Source organism: Pogoniulus pusillus, chromosome 14 (assembly GCF_015220805.1).
Source record: "Pogoniulus pusillus isolate bPogPus1 chromosome 14, bPogPus1.pri, whole genome shotgun sequence".
In the NCBI taxonomy this organism is placed as follows: Eukaryota; Metazoa; Chordata; class Aves; order Piciformes; family Lybiidae; genus Pogoniulus; species Pogoniulus pusillus.
Window position 1 is genome coordinate 8,303,541 of NC_087277.1, and position 16,921 is coordinate 8,320,461.

Consider the following 16,921-nt stretch of genomic DNA (forward strand, 5'->3'; position numbering starts at 1 on the left):
TGTGTGCACATGTTAACAAGCACACTTCAAGGCAGGATGTTTGCCTGGGCTCCCCATCACCCAATAGTCAACATGGCTTTTGAATCCAATTGCATAACCTTGAGCACAGGGAGAGTGAACTGATGCCTGTCTACAATCCAGGGTTAGTCAAGGAATTTCCAAATGTTAATATCTACTGTTATTTATTCATTCCTATCAACTTACACACTTTCATAAATTGACAATACATTCAAAGCAGTAAGGGAAAAACTCAGGAGCTCTGTGACAGTAGCACCCCTTAGTTCTATGCTGAAGCACTTCATTAACTCATAGGGAAGATGAACAGCTAATATCCAGAAGCAAATTCTATTGTGCTCGGCACTGAACCCTCAAGACAGACCTTTATCCAATTCTGCTATTCTCTATAGCATCCACACTTTTAGCAGGAATTGCACACAACTAATAAGACTAATCTACATTAGGCTGATAGGGATATGATACTGGGTCTCCAAGTGAGTAAGAGATATAAATAGAGTTCATGGGGTTAAGAATCTATTTTTTGGAATAAAGAGAATAAGAGAATGTGATGAGAGAAGAGAAAGAAGATATAAATTCTTCTGTGAATGAATGTTAACGGAAAAAATGAGGAGTCACTGCTGCTATCATTCAAAAGGGCCAGTCTGAGAGCATTACTTAAGGAAATGGAATGTATAGACTGACATTTGATTTCCAAGAAAATAAATCTCTTCAACAGTTGTTTTTTTACTGTTTCATTTAGTAATGAAATGATATTAAAAAATACCTTGATCCAAGCTAACACTGGAGCCCTTCTTGGCTGTATGGATAAGCATCACAGTATATAAATTCACTAAATATCTACTTAGGAATCCCATATTCTATTCTAAGCGTTACAAAGCAAAATAATTTTTTTTTACTTTTCCAGGTCTTGTGCAAAAGCCTAAACAAAAAGAGAACTGCACAGACAAGGCAAATTATTATTCATGAGACAGTCACAGAAACATATTTTGGTTAGCATGTCTGGCATTTTTCCTTGCAGCATGTGGTAAAAATATTTCAACTCAAAGTTTTGTCACTACTAAGCATTTCTTCAGATTGTAATGCAAAACTGTATTATAATCTGGTTTTATATTGCATCTTCTTTGATGCATGTCTGGAATATACTATGATATTGTTACCTGTTTAATCCAGTGGCGATACTCATTAACACCAAAGGTTTTTTTCATCCAGAGACCATAAATATAACCAGAGATTCCCTTTAGCACCCATTCATCTGACCTGTAATAAAAAAGAAACATTAATTGTAACATTTCACAAGGCATTTTGCAAGGATTGGTATTTTTGACCAGCTCAAAATAGCCACAAATTTCAGCAGGTTATATAACTCCTCTAAGTCAATAGAAGTCTGATGAGCTGTGAACCAATTTATGCAAGCTGGAACCTGGATGGGACCGATGAAACTGAAAAGCCAGGGAAAACTGAACTTCTGTACAGCAGCTCAGATTAAAACAGAAAACCAAACTTTTTTTAGCTGCAATAGTTAACAATAAAGCAGTGAAGATGGACACTAAAGTTGAAACAACTGCCAATCTATATGACCTTAATTTTGTGGAAAATATCACAATGAGATGCAGGAGATTTGGACAGCAAGCAGACAAAATACCTATCTTACAATTTGGTGGGCAGTCATTTAAAGGCCTCTTCTGAAAGTTATATTCCAAGAGAGAAAAATATGGAAAAAACCCTGCAAAACGATCACAAACTAGAATTCGAAATATGAGAATGACATACAGGGTAGGATGAAATGAGTAAAGACACTAAAAAATGGAGTCATTGTGATTTAAAAACTGTCTTCAGAATAGAAGTAAGCTAGAAATAAGGAAAAGAGATAGAGAAATTATAATAGTACTAATTCTACTTTTAAAAAAGCCAAGGCCTCTTTAGCCATGAAAAATGTAATGAGCTCCTTGACTCTGATATATAAAGTGCATGAAAAAGGCTTTAAAATAACATTGATCAGAACCACAAGAGGCAGCTGGCAGAAACTTTTTCAGCAGTGGAGTTCCAGGCGGGTTACCACTCCAGTGAATTTGTTCATTTAGTACTAATTTCTGCACTTCCCTCTCTGAACTTCTTCTTTGTTAATTTATTTTTGTGTGCTCCACAAGTACTTCCTATGAAGGCTAGATTTCTTCATGCAAAATATGGGACAGAAATTTACTGATGATACAAAAAGAGTCTCCCTTCTGTCAAAGCACACTACAACATTTTGTAGCAATCATTTCTGGGAGACACGTTCACTCTTACACTTTCTCAGCCTTTGTATCTCACATTCTCCTTTCCAACAGTCAAACGAATGAATGCACTCAGGAATTTTCATTTATTGAGCTTGTTTCATTACTGTGTTACTTGTTTGGTTTTTCCTTTTCTACAGTTACTGTTTCATTTATACTGAAAAAATGCAATAAGCAAATTAAAATTTGAGTTTCCTAGTTTGTCCCTGTTTTGTGGGAATACTTACCAGGACATTCTGGATATAAAACATCCAAAGAATTGCTGGGCCAGAGCCTGTGCTAAGCACCTCCTTGTCAGTGGAGTTTCATCTATAATCATTGCACTGTGTAAGAGATTTGTGCTGGACATCCATAAAAAGAAAAAAAAATACCATGTAAGCACCAACTCCAAAGAAACAAAATAGAGACATTGCTTTAAAAGCCAAATCAAATCAAATAATTCCTTCACTGTTTTTTCAATATGATAGTAACATCTTTTTTTTTAATATCCTCAAATCCAGACAGATTAAGAACTCTGTGTAGGGAGAAGTAGTTTGTTTTAAATGGTGAAACGCTTTTGGACTCCTAGTACCATCTCTCAGCTAAAGAAAAACAAAACATAATCAAACTTCTGCACTTAATTTGATCTTAAATATTTCATGCATAGTGTTTCTAATATGAGAAGAAAACCACTGGCTATTTTTTTTCTGAAAGATACAAATTCAACATCTTCATAACAGATAAAATTGAAAATGGTGATAAAAGCCTGTTATGTCAACACAAGTCAGCCTTTGCAAACTACAGAGTCCAAATTTCAAACTACAAAAATAAGCTTCCTGTATTTCTCAATAGTCTTGGATCTAGAGCTTTTAGGACTATGGATTCAGAAGGTGTCATCTTCTTAAATACTAACCTGAAAATACTCATGGATGCATAAGCAGCCACTTCAACATAAGCTTCATCTATAAAAACAGTCTTAAAACAGGAGTATGGATAGCGGCAGGTAAGAATCTCCTCATAAAATTCAAACACTTCATGAAGGTATGACGTGGTATGTTTGAGCAATGGGAGAAGTTGTGGTAAGCAAAAGTGAGTCACCTACAAACAAAGGAAAATTTGGTACAAATATATTTCAGTCCATAAATACCAAGTGTATTACATAACAGAAGAAAAATGCCACAACAAAAATCCAGCTGCCACAAATTTAACACAACAATAATAAAAGTGCTTGCAAGCTGTAATAATGACTACCATGAAAGAAAAAATGATTTTTAGCAGACAGTTCACAGTAACAATGCCTGCCTAGTAATGTCCACCATCTTAAAACACTTCACATTCTTCTTTGATTTTGCAAATCAAGGTGGTTTGGGAAAAGTGTTTTACTCAGTAAAGCATTACTGGCAAAATCAGTCAAGTGGTGCTTGTTGAGAAGACCTGTTACCAAATATAAAACACCACCAACACTGATTTCAGCAGTGATACAGGAACCAAGCTGACAATTACACAATATTCAAGTTAGATCTACAGAAGTCAAACTCTAGAAATTTATCACTGAGTTTTTCAAATATCAGCAACTGATTTTTTAACAGCTATTATCTTTCAGTGAGTATATCCCACCAGTAAAAGTCAACAGAATACCACTGCTAAGGACTAAAATCTGCTGTTTGCCTTGGATCTAGTAAAAGATAGCTATTTCCCAGTATTTTCCTATTCTTTCAAAAGAATGCCCTCATGCTAAACTAGTAACTTAATCTGCCTGCCAGGTCCATCCTTACCCAATCTAAAACTAAAGTTGTAAAGGTAAACTGGTGGACCTCAATATTATGGCAACAATCTGTTAAGAATGAAAACTCAGTGTCAAATTTAGTTCAGAAGACTACCCAGTTGTGTGGCAACAATATTCATCTACTACCAGCAAAGGGGTAAGTTTAATGCCATTTTCACAAAAACACTTTTATCAATTCCAACAAAACCAGCCTCATAAATTCAGGCATACATGGATTATTGCTCATTCAAAGGCATTCACTTGGAGATAAATTTAAATGCAGGCATTACTAGACAAGTTTTATCATATAACTCTATTAATGGAGGTCAGATCTAGACACACTCATATCTGACTGACATATAATGACTGCAACACAAAAACAGTCACTAATTCTTTAGAAAAAAACAAACAACAAAGGACCTCTATGAAGATTATTACCTCATGCATGTATGGATCAACAAGAATTTCAAAAGGTCCTATTGCCAAGGAAATGTTAGAAGCTGCAGTTGGAATAGTCAGCATGTAATGAAAGGTCTTCTTTCTCATATCATGGGTGTATACAGTTTCCACCAAATCTCCATTTGAAACAGCCACCATTGCAGCATCTACAGTATACTCAAGTTTCCAAGTACACAACTCGGAATAGGAATCAACACAAGGAAACCAAAACCTAGGGAAGTCATGATTACGGAAAAACTGGTTGTTATACAGATCAATAATAATCTCTTTTTCACAGATTATTTTCCCCCTCAAATTCCAAACTATCTTCTTAAATACTTTGCAGACTGACAATACTAACTCTTACTATACATTAATTTTATAAAGCATTGCAGACTTTTCTTGTCATTACCTCCTTCTGAGCTATAAAGTCTAGAAATGCTAATTACTAACATTAGATGCTACTTCAAACAGGTAAACGCCTTTCAAGCACAAATTAAAGAATTTTTCAAACTTAGAAGAATTCAAATAAATTATTTTTCTACTCTTTGAGAAACACAGCATAACATTCAAATAGTTTTCTTACCTTGTAGAATTTTGATAACCACATGAAAAGACATGAGCCCCTCTTTCTGCCATGCTGCCCTCCATGTTGGGTACCACAAAATGAAGGCCTCCTTTTGGCTGGTCCAGAGAGAAGTTTATATGCACTTTCAGGACTTTTAATTCTGCAGTGCCAAGATTGAAATAGGAATATACAACTATATACAACAATAGGAATATATACAACTTACATGAAATTTAGGAATCATTCAGTTTTTGACTCCTGCTCTTTCAAGATTATTTTCTTAATTCTCATATATTCATGGCAAAAAATGATAAAAAACATGAGAGGAAACAATACAAGAATCTAACAAAATATATGTGAGAAAATAATCAAGATTGGAGAGTGATTTATTAGAACAGCTACTAGTTCCAGGATCTAGTATACCAGTCTATCAAGTAGTATACTTTTCACTACCAAATCAATTTTAAAACAAAGTGAGATGAGAAAAAAAATCAATTTGCTTTTAAAAAAAGAGACGTATATTGACATATCCTCAAAAAATATTTTCTTGGTTATATCATAAATACTGGAAGCAGCTTCAAAGTTACAATTTAGCACCCAACACACTCCCATTACACCCACTTCTTCATGCATGCTTCTGAGCTCATAAGCACCTAAGACTTTGTAATGTGTCTTAAGAAACCTTCCAACTACTTTTCCAGGTTATCAGCTGGGAAGATATGGGGGAGGAATAAGGTAACAGTGTAACCATTATTTCATAAAATAACATAATACTATTTCTATTTCTATAAACTTACTATCTTCCTATGCAAACTCGCAGCTTAAGTTAAGCTTTCAGTATGGTCTCTGTACTTTACCATCAACATGCTTCCACAGCTCTGAGGGAACCTTAATGCAGAGTTCTCCATTTCCAGCATCTGGGTCCACAGCACTGACTGCAGCAGCATAGGCATTGGAAAAATAGTTGAGATTCCTCCTGTCAGAAATACCCAGTTAATTCTAAGAGTACAGTTTGAATAAAAAAAATACAACAAACCAAAACATCAGCTTTGAATGTTATATGATTTCTATCCTGAATTTAATGCTCCATGTTCAACCTAGTATTTAGCTTTGTTTTTAAAGGAGTGAAGGGAAAAAAACAGGAGTACAGATTAGATTTCAAACTTAAAACCAGGCTTTTACATAAGTGATCTGTGATCAAAAAGACTTAAACAGTAATAATCCTCAGTGAAACAAAAGAAAGATGCTCAGTGTTTGAGCTGTTCAAGCTACTATGTATTAGCTACTAATTGACTGAATTTTTCATTCCAAAGTCACACCATTACTTGAGATACAACTTAAATTAAGAGTTTTGTGTTGAAATGAGATGGAACATGTGTGTTTGCTGTTAAAATGGTTATGACTAGATGCTATCTTCTTACTGTTTAACTAATTATGTTCAGATGCTGGAGGATGACCAATCAAGTTAAAAAAACTAACTCTACTTTTGCATCTTTAAGTGATAGCTTTTATAGTTCTTCAAAATGTTTTTTTTTTTAAACTGCAAAATAGGAACAAAACCTTTCTTCATTCTAATCTGCTACTACACAGCTCTTACACAACTCTATACCTAAAAAAAAAGTGCCTGAATTACTTATCACCTTTTTCCCCCCCAGAATTTGGGCACAGCTGATGAATTCAACCACTGTGGGGGCAAAGCCATAATGAAGCATGAAGTCATCACAGGATCTGCTGCTCTCAATGCAGCCCTGGATACAGTGCGGCCTCCTGGGCTTTAAGCACACGTTACTTGCTTACATTCATTTTTTATCCACCAAGTCCTTCTCTGAAGGGCTGCTCTCAATACCTTCATCCCACAGTGTGTGGGATTCTGGGGGTTGCCCCAACTCAATTGCAGGATTACTGCAAGATAATAAAGTGAATTATATCTGGCAGTGGACTACACTCTTATATGGAATCTTAAGTCCACACAGAGCAGACATGATCTCATTTCAGGATTTTGCTTTCATCTAACCATTCTCTTTTCACCACCCACATTAAAAACAGCACTCAGCCCAATTTACAATACCTTACTCAGAAGAATAAAGGGCAATTAACGCTGCCAGCATCATCATGTAAGCCTAGGTATGTCAAACATGCTTATATTTCTAGCCTTCCACATCTAAAACTTTGCTAAAACCCTGAAATATATTGAAAACATTTTCATGCAGTTTTTCATCTTTGGCAACAATAGTGAACAAATTCCCTGGCACCACTACCAACACTGAGAATGTCAGGAGCAGTAAACTTGTCTACTTTGCTTGGAAGGTTCTGAAAATAGGATCTGAACAGTAAATGGGAGCACATGAGCATCCAAATGTATTCAATTTTAATACATAACAATTTTTTCCTTTTCCATAGCTGAAATGTACTAAAGATAGGATATAATGTTAACAAATTTCAAAAGCATAAGGTTGAATTTGTGCCCTGGAATATACTGTAACTTCAACTATGGCTCAAGAACAATGTGAAACAACTTAAACTCCAGCTGATGTGCTGTCTCCTAGTCTCAGCCACACATTCCTACTCCCTCCCTCATTAAGGAGACTACTGCTCATCCAACCCTGCGGTGATGCAGCTGAAAATGCCAAATGGGGAAAAAAAAAAGGTCTTTTTTATTTTGTAGGCAGCTTTCAGTTGTTTTTTTTCCCTATGCAGACATACAGATGAGTCAAAGTGCTTCTACTGAGGCACAAGAGACTGTCAATGGGATCACAGCCACCCCAAACGATGTCACTTTAAGCTATCCTCAAATAGCATCCTAGGAAGGTAAACAAATACCACTGGAAGAACTCTTTAAAAAAAGACTGCATAACTGAAAACTACCTTAGAAATTAAAGAAACTAGTAACAGAAGCAACAGCAACATTCTGTTACATTGGAACATCTGAAATTTTTTAACTTTAATCTAAACTGGTTCTGAAAATTACTGATAGGGTACTCCTTTCCAATACATCAGTAAGAATTTGTCCTAAGTTTGAGGATTGTTATAAGCTTGTGGTTAGATTTTAAGCATCAATTGAGTTCACAGACAGGAGAAGGTTATGATTTTATAATGAGGAAGATAGACTTCACACAGCTTAACATTATATGGAAAATTGTCTATTCTGATACTTCTATTTTTGTCATTCATTGTAAAAGGAATCCATTAAAGGCCAGGTACCACAGATTATTTTTTTCATAGGTTGAACTGTTCTCAATAAAACTGGATATGGCCATTTAAACAGGAACAGGGCACACGCTGAAAGTTACATCCCAAGGACCAAAGACAAATTTTACTGATGCTAAGTGCAGATTGACAATAAAAATGTAATACTCATTTATGTTTTCTCCTGTTAAAGATACATTTTATTATCAGAATTCAATCAAAACACTGTTAATTACAGTCTGACAGCCCTGCAATGATTAGTTTTTTAAAAGCTACTTATTGTTTCCAAATACCTCCATGACAAATTTCCATAGCATCTCTGAATACTACTTGGTGGAGTAGTGCTACTTCACTGTTCTACAACAGTGATGGTTGCTACTCAAACACAGAGTGTATAAACCACTTTCTTCCTACAGTACTTAACAACATCTTGGCAAATTAAGTTCTTTGATCCACACATAATTTACTGCTCCTCATTACCCTTAATTCCATACAATTCACACTTGGTTTTGGAGTCCAGCTCCAAAATACATCATATAGCATGTACCTTATAGTGTATTATATGTACACACATATACAACAATTTTAATAATAATTTTCATTTTTGGCCAAGATTTTGGGCTTTACCATCTCTTCAAATGTTCTCTACACCACTACTCATTTCTAAAGAAGTCCATCATGGCTTTACAACTTGATGAGCATCTTACCAGTGGAAATGAAAGCTATTACTGCAGTAAAATGACAAGTGCTCACTCCACCAGTATTTTTTCTAGTTTAGGCTAAATGTTTTGCCATTGATTTCTCAGACAAAACAATACTGCAAGACAGACTCTGAAGGCTACTATACTGTTCTCTCTCATAGCTTACTGCTCACTTTCCTTATAGTGACAGAATTGAAAGTAACAACTTACAAGGAAGAGGGAAGATGAGGAGGGCAGAGGCAACTATAACACTCAAAACCAGCAGTCCTAAAACAAGACCCAAACAGACACTCTTCAAGACTATTTGCATTTTTTGTAAGATTTTCAAACTCTTCACTAAAAGCATGAGCAAAATGGCAGTCCTGACCATCTTGTGAACAAATGGTGAAATTATGTGAACTGTTTTATACTTCACAGCACTGATCACATGTTTGCTCAGTCAGGTAGGGAATTACTGCGTTATGCAGGTATGCCTGAAAAACTAGAGCATTCCTGTTTCTAATCTTGCCTTAAAAGCAGATATTGTATTTTAGCAAAACTTAGCTACCATCATGCTTAGTATCTTGTGACTCATTGTCTTCAATGGAAAAATGATACATCTCATCTGAAGCTCAGAAGCCTCTGCCTTCTGAGATACTGAGAATGCCAAAATATTAGTTTTTAGTTAAGAATATTTGGTGACTTCTGCTTTTCATAACTATGAACAACACAGAAGGAAATATAGGAAATACAGAAACTTTAAGGCCATTTGTAGCTCTGTGCAAGACAGGATTTAATTTTGCATGTATTGTCCTCAAATTTTGTTCACTCCTCATAAACAGGATAATACAGTAGGTTCTACTATACCACCAGGATGCTAAACCAAGAAACTCACTTTCTCCACAAAATGGTAAAATTCCTGATCCATTTCTTAACATAATGGAGTGCTTTCTCTGGTGAAATTTTACTCCTTTCTCACATCTTCCAGAAGTTATTCTGGATTCAGTTATTACAGAATCACTGAGGTTGGAAGGAACCTCTGGAGGTCATCATGTCCAACCTATCTACTAAAATCTAGAGATGGTTGTCCAGGAATATATATCCTAACTGCTTCTGAATATATCCAAACATGAAGACTCCAGATCTCTGGGTAAACTGTCCCAGTGCTCAGTCATCCTCAGAATGAAAAAAGCATTTCCTGCTGTTCAGAGGGCACCTCCTGTGTTTCAGTTTGTGCCCATTGCTTCTTATTCTGTCACTGGACACATGATATTCCACATGAATACAGGAAAATGCTTTTCTGCTGTGAGGATGATCAAACACTGGCACAGGCTACCCAAAAGCATTGCTGAGTTTCCATCCTTATAGACATGCAAAATCCATCTAATTGAAGCCCTGTGCAACCTGCTGTCACTCACCATGGTTGACCAGAGGGAACTGGACTAGGTCATGTCAGTAAGTCCTTTTTAACCTAAAGGACTCTATGAATTGATGTCTACTGCTGTTAAAACATGTACAGCATCTTCACTAGTTCTTTAACAATTCTGCAAACTCTAAATTCAACCAAGTCAGCCATAAGGTGTGAGGACGTGAATGTTAGTTTCAATAAAATTAAGAGAACACTTAGTGAAACCATTTGTCCATGGTGTCTCTCCTACAGAAAAACAAACAGGCAATGTTTACTGACTCCTTTTCCAGTATCATTTTCCCAATACATATGGGAAGTTACATGCTCTTTGATTCCTTTCAAATTGCAAAGAAGTTTAGATAACATTTCAGACTTATATCCTCATCTATAATGCTAATAAATAGTGAAAATTTGATTGCTTGGGAAGGACCAACAGCTTTATTTCCAGCTCTTCAGAAATATGAGAATCCCCGTTATAACTATAAGGATTATGAATTGTTAGTTTACTGAGCAATTGCAACAACAAAAAAGATCAAGTCAAAACAGAAATACAGAATAGACAATCAAGTGGCTCAGGATTAAAGCTAAAACCCAATTTCAGAATCTTGATATCCAGTTCAGTGTCCTATATAAATGAACACTGTACGTGCAAACTGAATTCTTGAAACTCTTCAGTAAATGCTAAATAAAGGAATACAGAGTGTCTACCATACACACATATCAAAGGATGCATAACTTGGGATAAAAAGTAGCACCTGAACCTCAGTATCTGAACAATGCAAGTTCTCTTGAATGCTCTGGTTCTCAAACAAGAAAGAAATTAAGTCAGGTTTAGCCTGAAAATTGAGATGGATTAAAAAACAAAGGCTCTAGCCATTAAGACAATGGGTAGACAACATCTTACAGATCTAGCTACATCATTTGAGAATGGCACTGTTCTCACAAACCTTACTAGCAGGACTGTAAGAACTCTGCAGTTTGCTTCAGTGTAAATCCAGCCAGTTCTTATGTGCCTTTGTCAGCTGTGTGAGTTAAACAAGGTGGTATCACCTCTGAAGCCGCATACTGAGCCCTCTTCATCTTTTCAGAAAGTCTCTCACAACAACCACTGTTCAAGCAGACCCAACAAATAGCTGGAGGACAACAATACGTATCTTAATTTGGTACTCCTCATAGGGCCAGATGAGTCAACTTATTCCTATTACTTGTTTCAAATACTGATTATATACAAGGCTATCTAGACAGTATTAATAAAATCAAAAACAGTTCTTAGAAAATCTTATTAGGGAAATATTCCAAATAACTTTGATACCATATGAATGTTCTTAGATTTAAAAATAGGAAGGATCAAAAATAATCATCCAACCTGACACCATATCTCAAAAATCCAGACAAATTATCAGAGCATAACAATTTTGGTCTACATAATAATGTACTGATGAAACCAACTGATTTTATCAATTGTGCTGAAATGAGAAAAAAAAAAAACAAACAACAACCAAACAAACATCAAAAAGAAACCACAAAAAACACCTCTCATGGGGAACTCCCATGAATGTCACTGCAATACTGTAAAACATTCTGTACAAGAACATAAAGCAAAAAGAGGAAGAATTTGGCATAGATAAACCTGAAGTCCATCAACAATGTAATCTAGCCAAATATATTTTTCTTACCAGGGAAAATGCACAAGAAAGAGTTTCCTAAAGCACTGGGCATATTACTGGCATGCACCAGTTTTCCCGTGTGAAGTACTTCCAAAAAAATTACTGATGCATTTACACAACAATACAAATAAATGTCAGTAAAAAACATTCTAAAGGATAGTAACATAAATGTCAAAATAATTACCAAAAGACTTTACCAAAATTAAGTCGCCACACCAAAAGTTACAATTAGGAAACTATCAGGTGAAACTTGCCAGTATAATGAAATAGGTCATGCTTAATAGCAACAGTGTTATTTCAAACATGTGACTTACTGCTTTGATTCGTGGTGACAAACCTCCAGTGTTGGATCATTATAGATGAAAGCTGCTTCTAAGTCGTTGACTCTTACTCTGTAAATCCGGCACTGTTTACTGTTCAGTTTGATTCTATTCAGGTTTGCAACTGTGGGAAATATTGTAAGTTCCACATAACCCTATGAAAACACAAATCAAAATCTTCTATAAAATCTTTACTAACTCATAATGTTGAGATATATATTTTAAAAAATCTTAATGCATTTCAAAGGAAAATCACAGGTAAATAATGTTATTTTTTATTTTAAAAAGAAAATGGATTTGCCCTTTTCGATGTATAGAACACACTTGCTGTTATATAATTTAATAGGTGCATCTTACTAGCTGTGAAACAAAATAAAATAACACAAAATACTTCAGTGTGACTGACATCTATGCTTGTTTTACTGGAAATGATTTGCCTACATTGCCTTGATTCCGAGTTACTAACATTATTGTTTTTCATCACTATGTTCTAGGTTTTGGTATCTGCGCTTGAGACAATGAATTTCAAAACCTAAGCAGAATCTATTTAACCAGATATCAAAATTCACAAAAAGGCCCAAGGGCTTCAGGCCTGAAATTGTGCAAGTCTCTTCAACAACCCTCTGAACTCACATGTAAGCTAGAAAACTATGCAACTCTGTCCATAGTATCAGCTAACACTGCGTTACATCAATTTTGAATTGCAAATTGCTTTGTAGTACTATTTACAGTGCAGTGACCTTTTAGAAATATCTTCATTACACAGATTATAGTGTTCCCAATTAGAAGGCACTCTGATGTATCACAAGGAATGACAGAATTACGAGAGCCATCAGACTGGAAAGTACAAAATATAAGGAAGCTGAAAAACATAACTAACTTGTGTAGAGTTATTTCCTCCTAAAGCATGAAGAAAGCCCAGACTTTTAATTTCTACTTTCACATTTTATTAAAAAATACTTACTACAACAGACTTTCTCTGAAAATTTATGTTGTTGATACAAACTACCTGGTGAGTTGTGCTGAAAAAAAAAATATTTAAAATAAGTAAGGTTTAGAACATATACCAGCATCTAGAATAATATTTTAACTAAATTCTAAAAAAAAAAAAGAGTTCATACAGAATGTATGTATATACAGATAAATACTACATAAAGCATATATTTATATAAGAACTTGTGATTGTCTAAAGCTCTTACATGGCCCAAAGCTAACGATGAATAGAAGTTGCACATGAGGTCAGAAACATTTCGATAAACCCAAATATAGTATCATATCAGTATGGATATTACTAGGAGTACAGAAGACAACACAGCTTTTGAACACCACGTCACATTATGTAGAGATACAGTATTCCTACTGGTACAGAATCAAGTTCTAACACTTTAGTGACAGGCAGTGCTTGAAAAGGCAAGCAGCAGTAATATGTGCAGAAACCTGTGGAAACTACCTCGTGAGTTGAGTCTCATACATGATTTCTGCAAGCAGGTACTATACATGAAAAAAGACATAGTATGTGTGTGATTTTACATTTAGTATGCCATAAATATGTATTATTTTAAGTAATAGTTATGTATAAATCGAGAGGAATTTTAAACAAGTCAAACACATTTTCTTGAATTTGGAAAGGTGCATTAGAACTGGTAAATAAAATTCTGATGTTAAAAAAATGGATGCTAAAATAATTCCATCATTTTAAAACTGTAAGAGTTATTTCTGTATTTTTTCTGTAGTAGGTGGCATCTTCACCACACTGCACAGCAGTGATATTCATGACTCATGATACAGCTTTGTAATAATTCAGCTTTTTATGTCACGTCATGTTACATGCACACTCATCTATCCTGCACATTAAGAAGTGACTTCCCACAAACATTACCTACACACTAAAATGTATGTATGAACAAAAGTGATTCTATTTAGAAATACATTTCTGTTACAAATTTATCAAGACATTAAATACATAAAGCTCCACTGAAATCACAACTGCTTCACGGCAGCAGTATCATCTTGGCTACAGCACAAAAAACGAATGTGTAAAAATGACAACTTGGTTAACAAAGCTGCTTGCCTTAAGTGCAAGCTGTTTTTCACATATATATATAAAAAAGGTACCTAAGTCAAAAAGTTTTGAAACAGCAGTAAGAATGAAACATGGTAACACACTCTGTAGTGTTGAGATCTCCAAGGTCTGAAAGGAACAATGTAAGTATCTTTATAAGATTAGACTGCATGGTTGATAGACTCACTCTCAATGAGCGAGACGATTTACACAATGAAACATACATCTACCACACACGTTTCCTGAATGCAAACTGCATTGTAAGATGTAGTTCCAACCTGCTCAGTACTGATAAGTATTGATAAGCCTGTGGCCTGTTTCAAATGTGCACTGGTCTCAAGCATAGCAACTATTAAAAAAAATGGATACTTATAATTTATATGGCCTTGGGCTCTCAAATCCTTTGTCTCCTTTCTTCCTATTCATCCTGAACAGCAGCACTATAAGCACACACTGCTGACGGTCTGACTGCAATCAGCTTAATGGGACATGATGGGTCCTTCGACTTCTCGGCGTGTCAGGTCGTATTTGATCACTCATCTTCCCAGTGGAACGGTGACTACCAACAGTCACGCATCTTCAGCTCGAATGTGCACCACACAAGTTACCGCACAAGCATTCAGTCTTTCTAGGTAACTTCTTACGAGTGCAGCACACAATCTCTCTCTCCGCTGGGGATACGATACCACTCCAGAGGCGATGCGTGCTTCCCTTCGGCAGACGCCACATAAACCAACCGGCTTAACGGGCAGTGGGAGTTACGGAATCGGGAAACAGATCAGCAAGCACGGCCGAAGGGTCCTCGCTCCCGTAACAGCCGGCGGGGACAGCACCCTCCGCTGACTGGTGGAGAGACGGTACCGGGGAGCAGATCACCTCCGCATCCCGGCCTTACTGTCGCGGCGAACGCAAGCGCCGCTTCAGGCGGCGACTGAGCTGGGGGGCTCCGCGGCTAGTTCTCATCCGCGGCAGTCGTTTGTGGCCGGCCTGCATGGAGGGTAGGGGCGGCCACCGTCACGGGGCGGCTCTGCAGGCCGCGGCAGGCTCCCTCAGCAGCGCGCCCGACGGCCCGCGCCAGCGCTCTGCCCCTCAGCAGCGGCCACCATCTTGGCAGCTACCTTTGACCCCTGGCGGTTGAAAGGTTACAGCCCGCTTAACAGAGACGCGTTTTTCTTAAGTGCTTAACATTTTTTTACTCTTAATTTGCAGAAAGGAGACGGCAGCAGGCAGCAACCGCGAAAAAAGACATTAAAAAAAAAATAAGCGAACACACACGCCCCCGCCCCCAGCTGAGCCGAAGGCGCGCAGGCGGCCGGGTCGGGCCTCAGTGCGCATGCGCCCGGCGGGCTCCCAGCGCGCCGGCAGGGAACGCGCGCCACGAGCGGAAGCCGCTGCGTGCGCGTGCGCACAGGCTGCGCAAGGCGGGGAGGGCGGTGGGGGCCTGCTGCCGGCTCTGGCTGCTCCTGCGCTGTGCCCAGGGCAGCCCCTATTCCCCGGGCAGCCCCTATTCCCCGGGCAACTCCTATTCCCCGGGCAGCCCCTATTCCCCGGGCAGCCCCTATTCCCCGGGCAACTCCTATTCCCCGGGCAGCCCCTATTCCCCGGGCAACTCCTATTCCCCGGGCAGCCCCTATTCCCCGGGCAGCCCCTATTCCCCGGGCAGCCCCTATTCCCCGGGCAACTCCTATTCCCCGGGCAGCCCCTATTCCCCGGGCTGCGGCTCTGACTAGAAACCTCTGGCCTTGCTGCCGGTTCTGGCTGCTGCTGCGCTGTGCCCAGGGCAGCCCCTATTCCCCGGGCAACTCCTATTCCCCGGGCAGCCCCTATTCCCCGGGCAGCCCCTATTCCCCGGGCAACCCCTATTCCCCGGGCAGCCCCTATTCCCCGGGCAGCCCCTATTCCCCGGGCAACCCCTATTCCCCGGGCAACTCCTATTCCCCGGGCAACTCCTATTCCCCGGGCAACCCCTATTGCCCGGGCTGCGGCTCTGATTAGAAACCTCTGGCTCTGCTGCCGGCTCTAGCTGCTGCTGCACTGTGCCCAGGGCAGCCCCTATTCCCCGGGCAGCGGCTCTGACTAGAAACCTCTGGCTCTGCTGCCGGCTCTAGCTGCTGCTGCACTGTGCCCAGGGCAGCCTCTATTCCCCCGGCAACCCGTATTCCCCGGGCTGCGGCTCAACTAGAAACCTCTGGCCGTGCCTGAGACTGAGGGCTCTAAAGTAACTCTTTGCTTCTAACTTAAGAGTCTGGTGTTCCTTCAAGTGCAGTGTTGGTGGAGGCTCCCCTTGGGCCGGCGACTACCAGCCACAGCTCGGGCCTCACAGGGTGGTTGTACGTTTACAGCCAGACAGCTAGAGTCAGTGTAGGGCGGTTAAGCTGCTGCAACCGGGCCAATAACATGCCCAGCTTTTGCTGACAAATGCTTGGGAGCCTTCAGTCTCGCTTCTGGCTGTGCCTGCCTCTGTTTGCACTGGTAAAGTCATAGTGACTGGTAAACACATCTACTTGAATGCACAAACTACACTTGAACTTACTAGCCAGGTGGAAGGCATACCCAC

At 38.5% G+C, this 16,921-nt stretch overlaps 1 protein-coding gene across 4 annotated transcripts in view; it reads right to left on the minus strand.

The window, feature by feature from the left end:
- The window catches only part of TAF2 (TATA-box binding protein associated factor 2), a 49,840-nt gene extending 34,266 nt beyond the window's left edge, over positions 1-15,574 (minus strand). Inside the window, exons 1-10 of one of the 4 annotated variants that reach the window (XM_064154202.1) lie at positions 14,737-15,574; positions 13,267-13,320; positions 12,297-12,457; positions 9,139-9,195; positions 5,899-6,017; positions 5,060-5,201; positions 4,474-4,705; positions 3,184-3,368; positions 2,519-2,632; positions 1,176-1,275 (exon numbers count right to left, since the gene is read on the minus strand). In XM_064154202.1, the coding sequence (XP_064010272.1) occupies positions 1,176-1,275; positions 2,519-2,632; positions 3,184-3,368; positions 4,474-4,705; positions 5,060-5,201; positions 5,899-6,017; positions 9,139-9,195; positions 12,297-12,457; positions 13,267-13,320; positions 14,737-14,790 (1,218 nt within the window). In that variant the 5' untranslated portion in view covers positions 14,791-15,574. The remainder of the gene's footprint in view (positions 1-1,175; positions 1,276-2,518; positions 2,633-3,183; positions 3,369-4,473; positions 4,706-5,059; positions 5,202-5,898; positions 6,018-9,138; positions 9,196-12,296; positions 12,458-13,266; positions 13,321-14,736) is intronic. The other 3 variants (XM_064154204.1, XM_064154203.1, XM_064154206.1) reach the window with 3 other exon arrangements.
- Between the last annotated feature and the right edge of the window lie 1,347 nt (positions 15,575-16,921).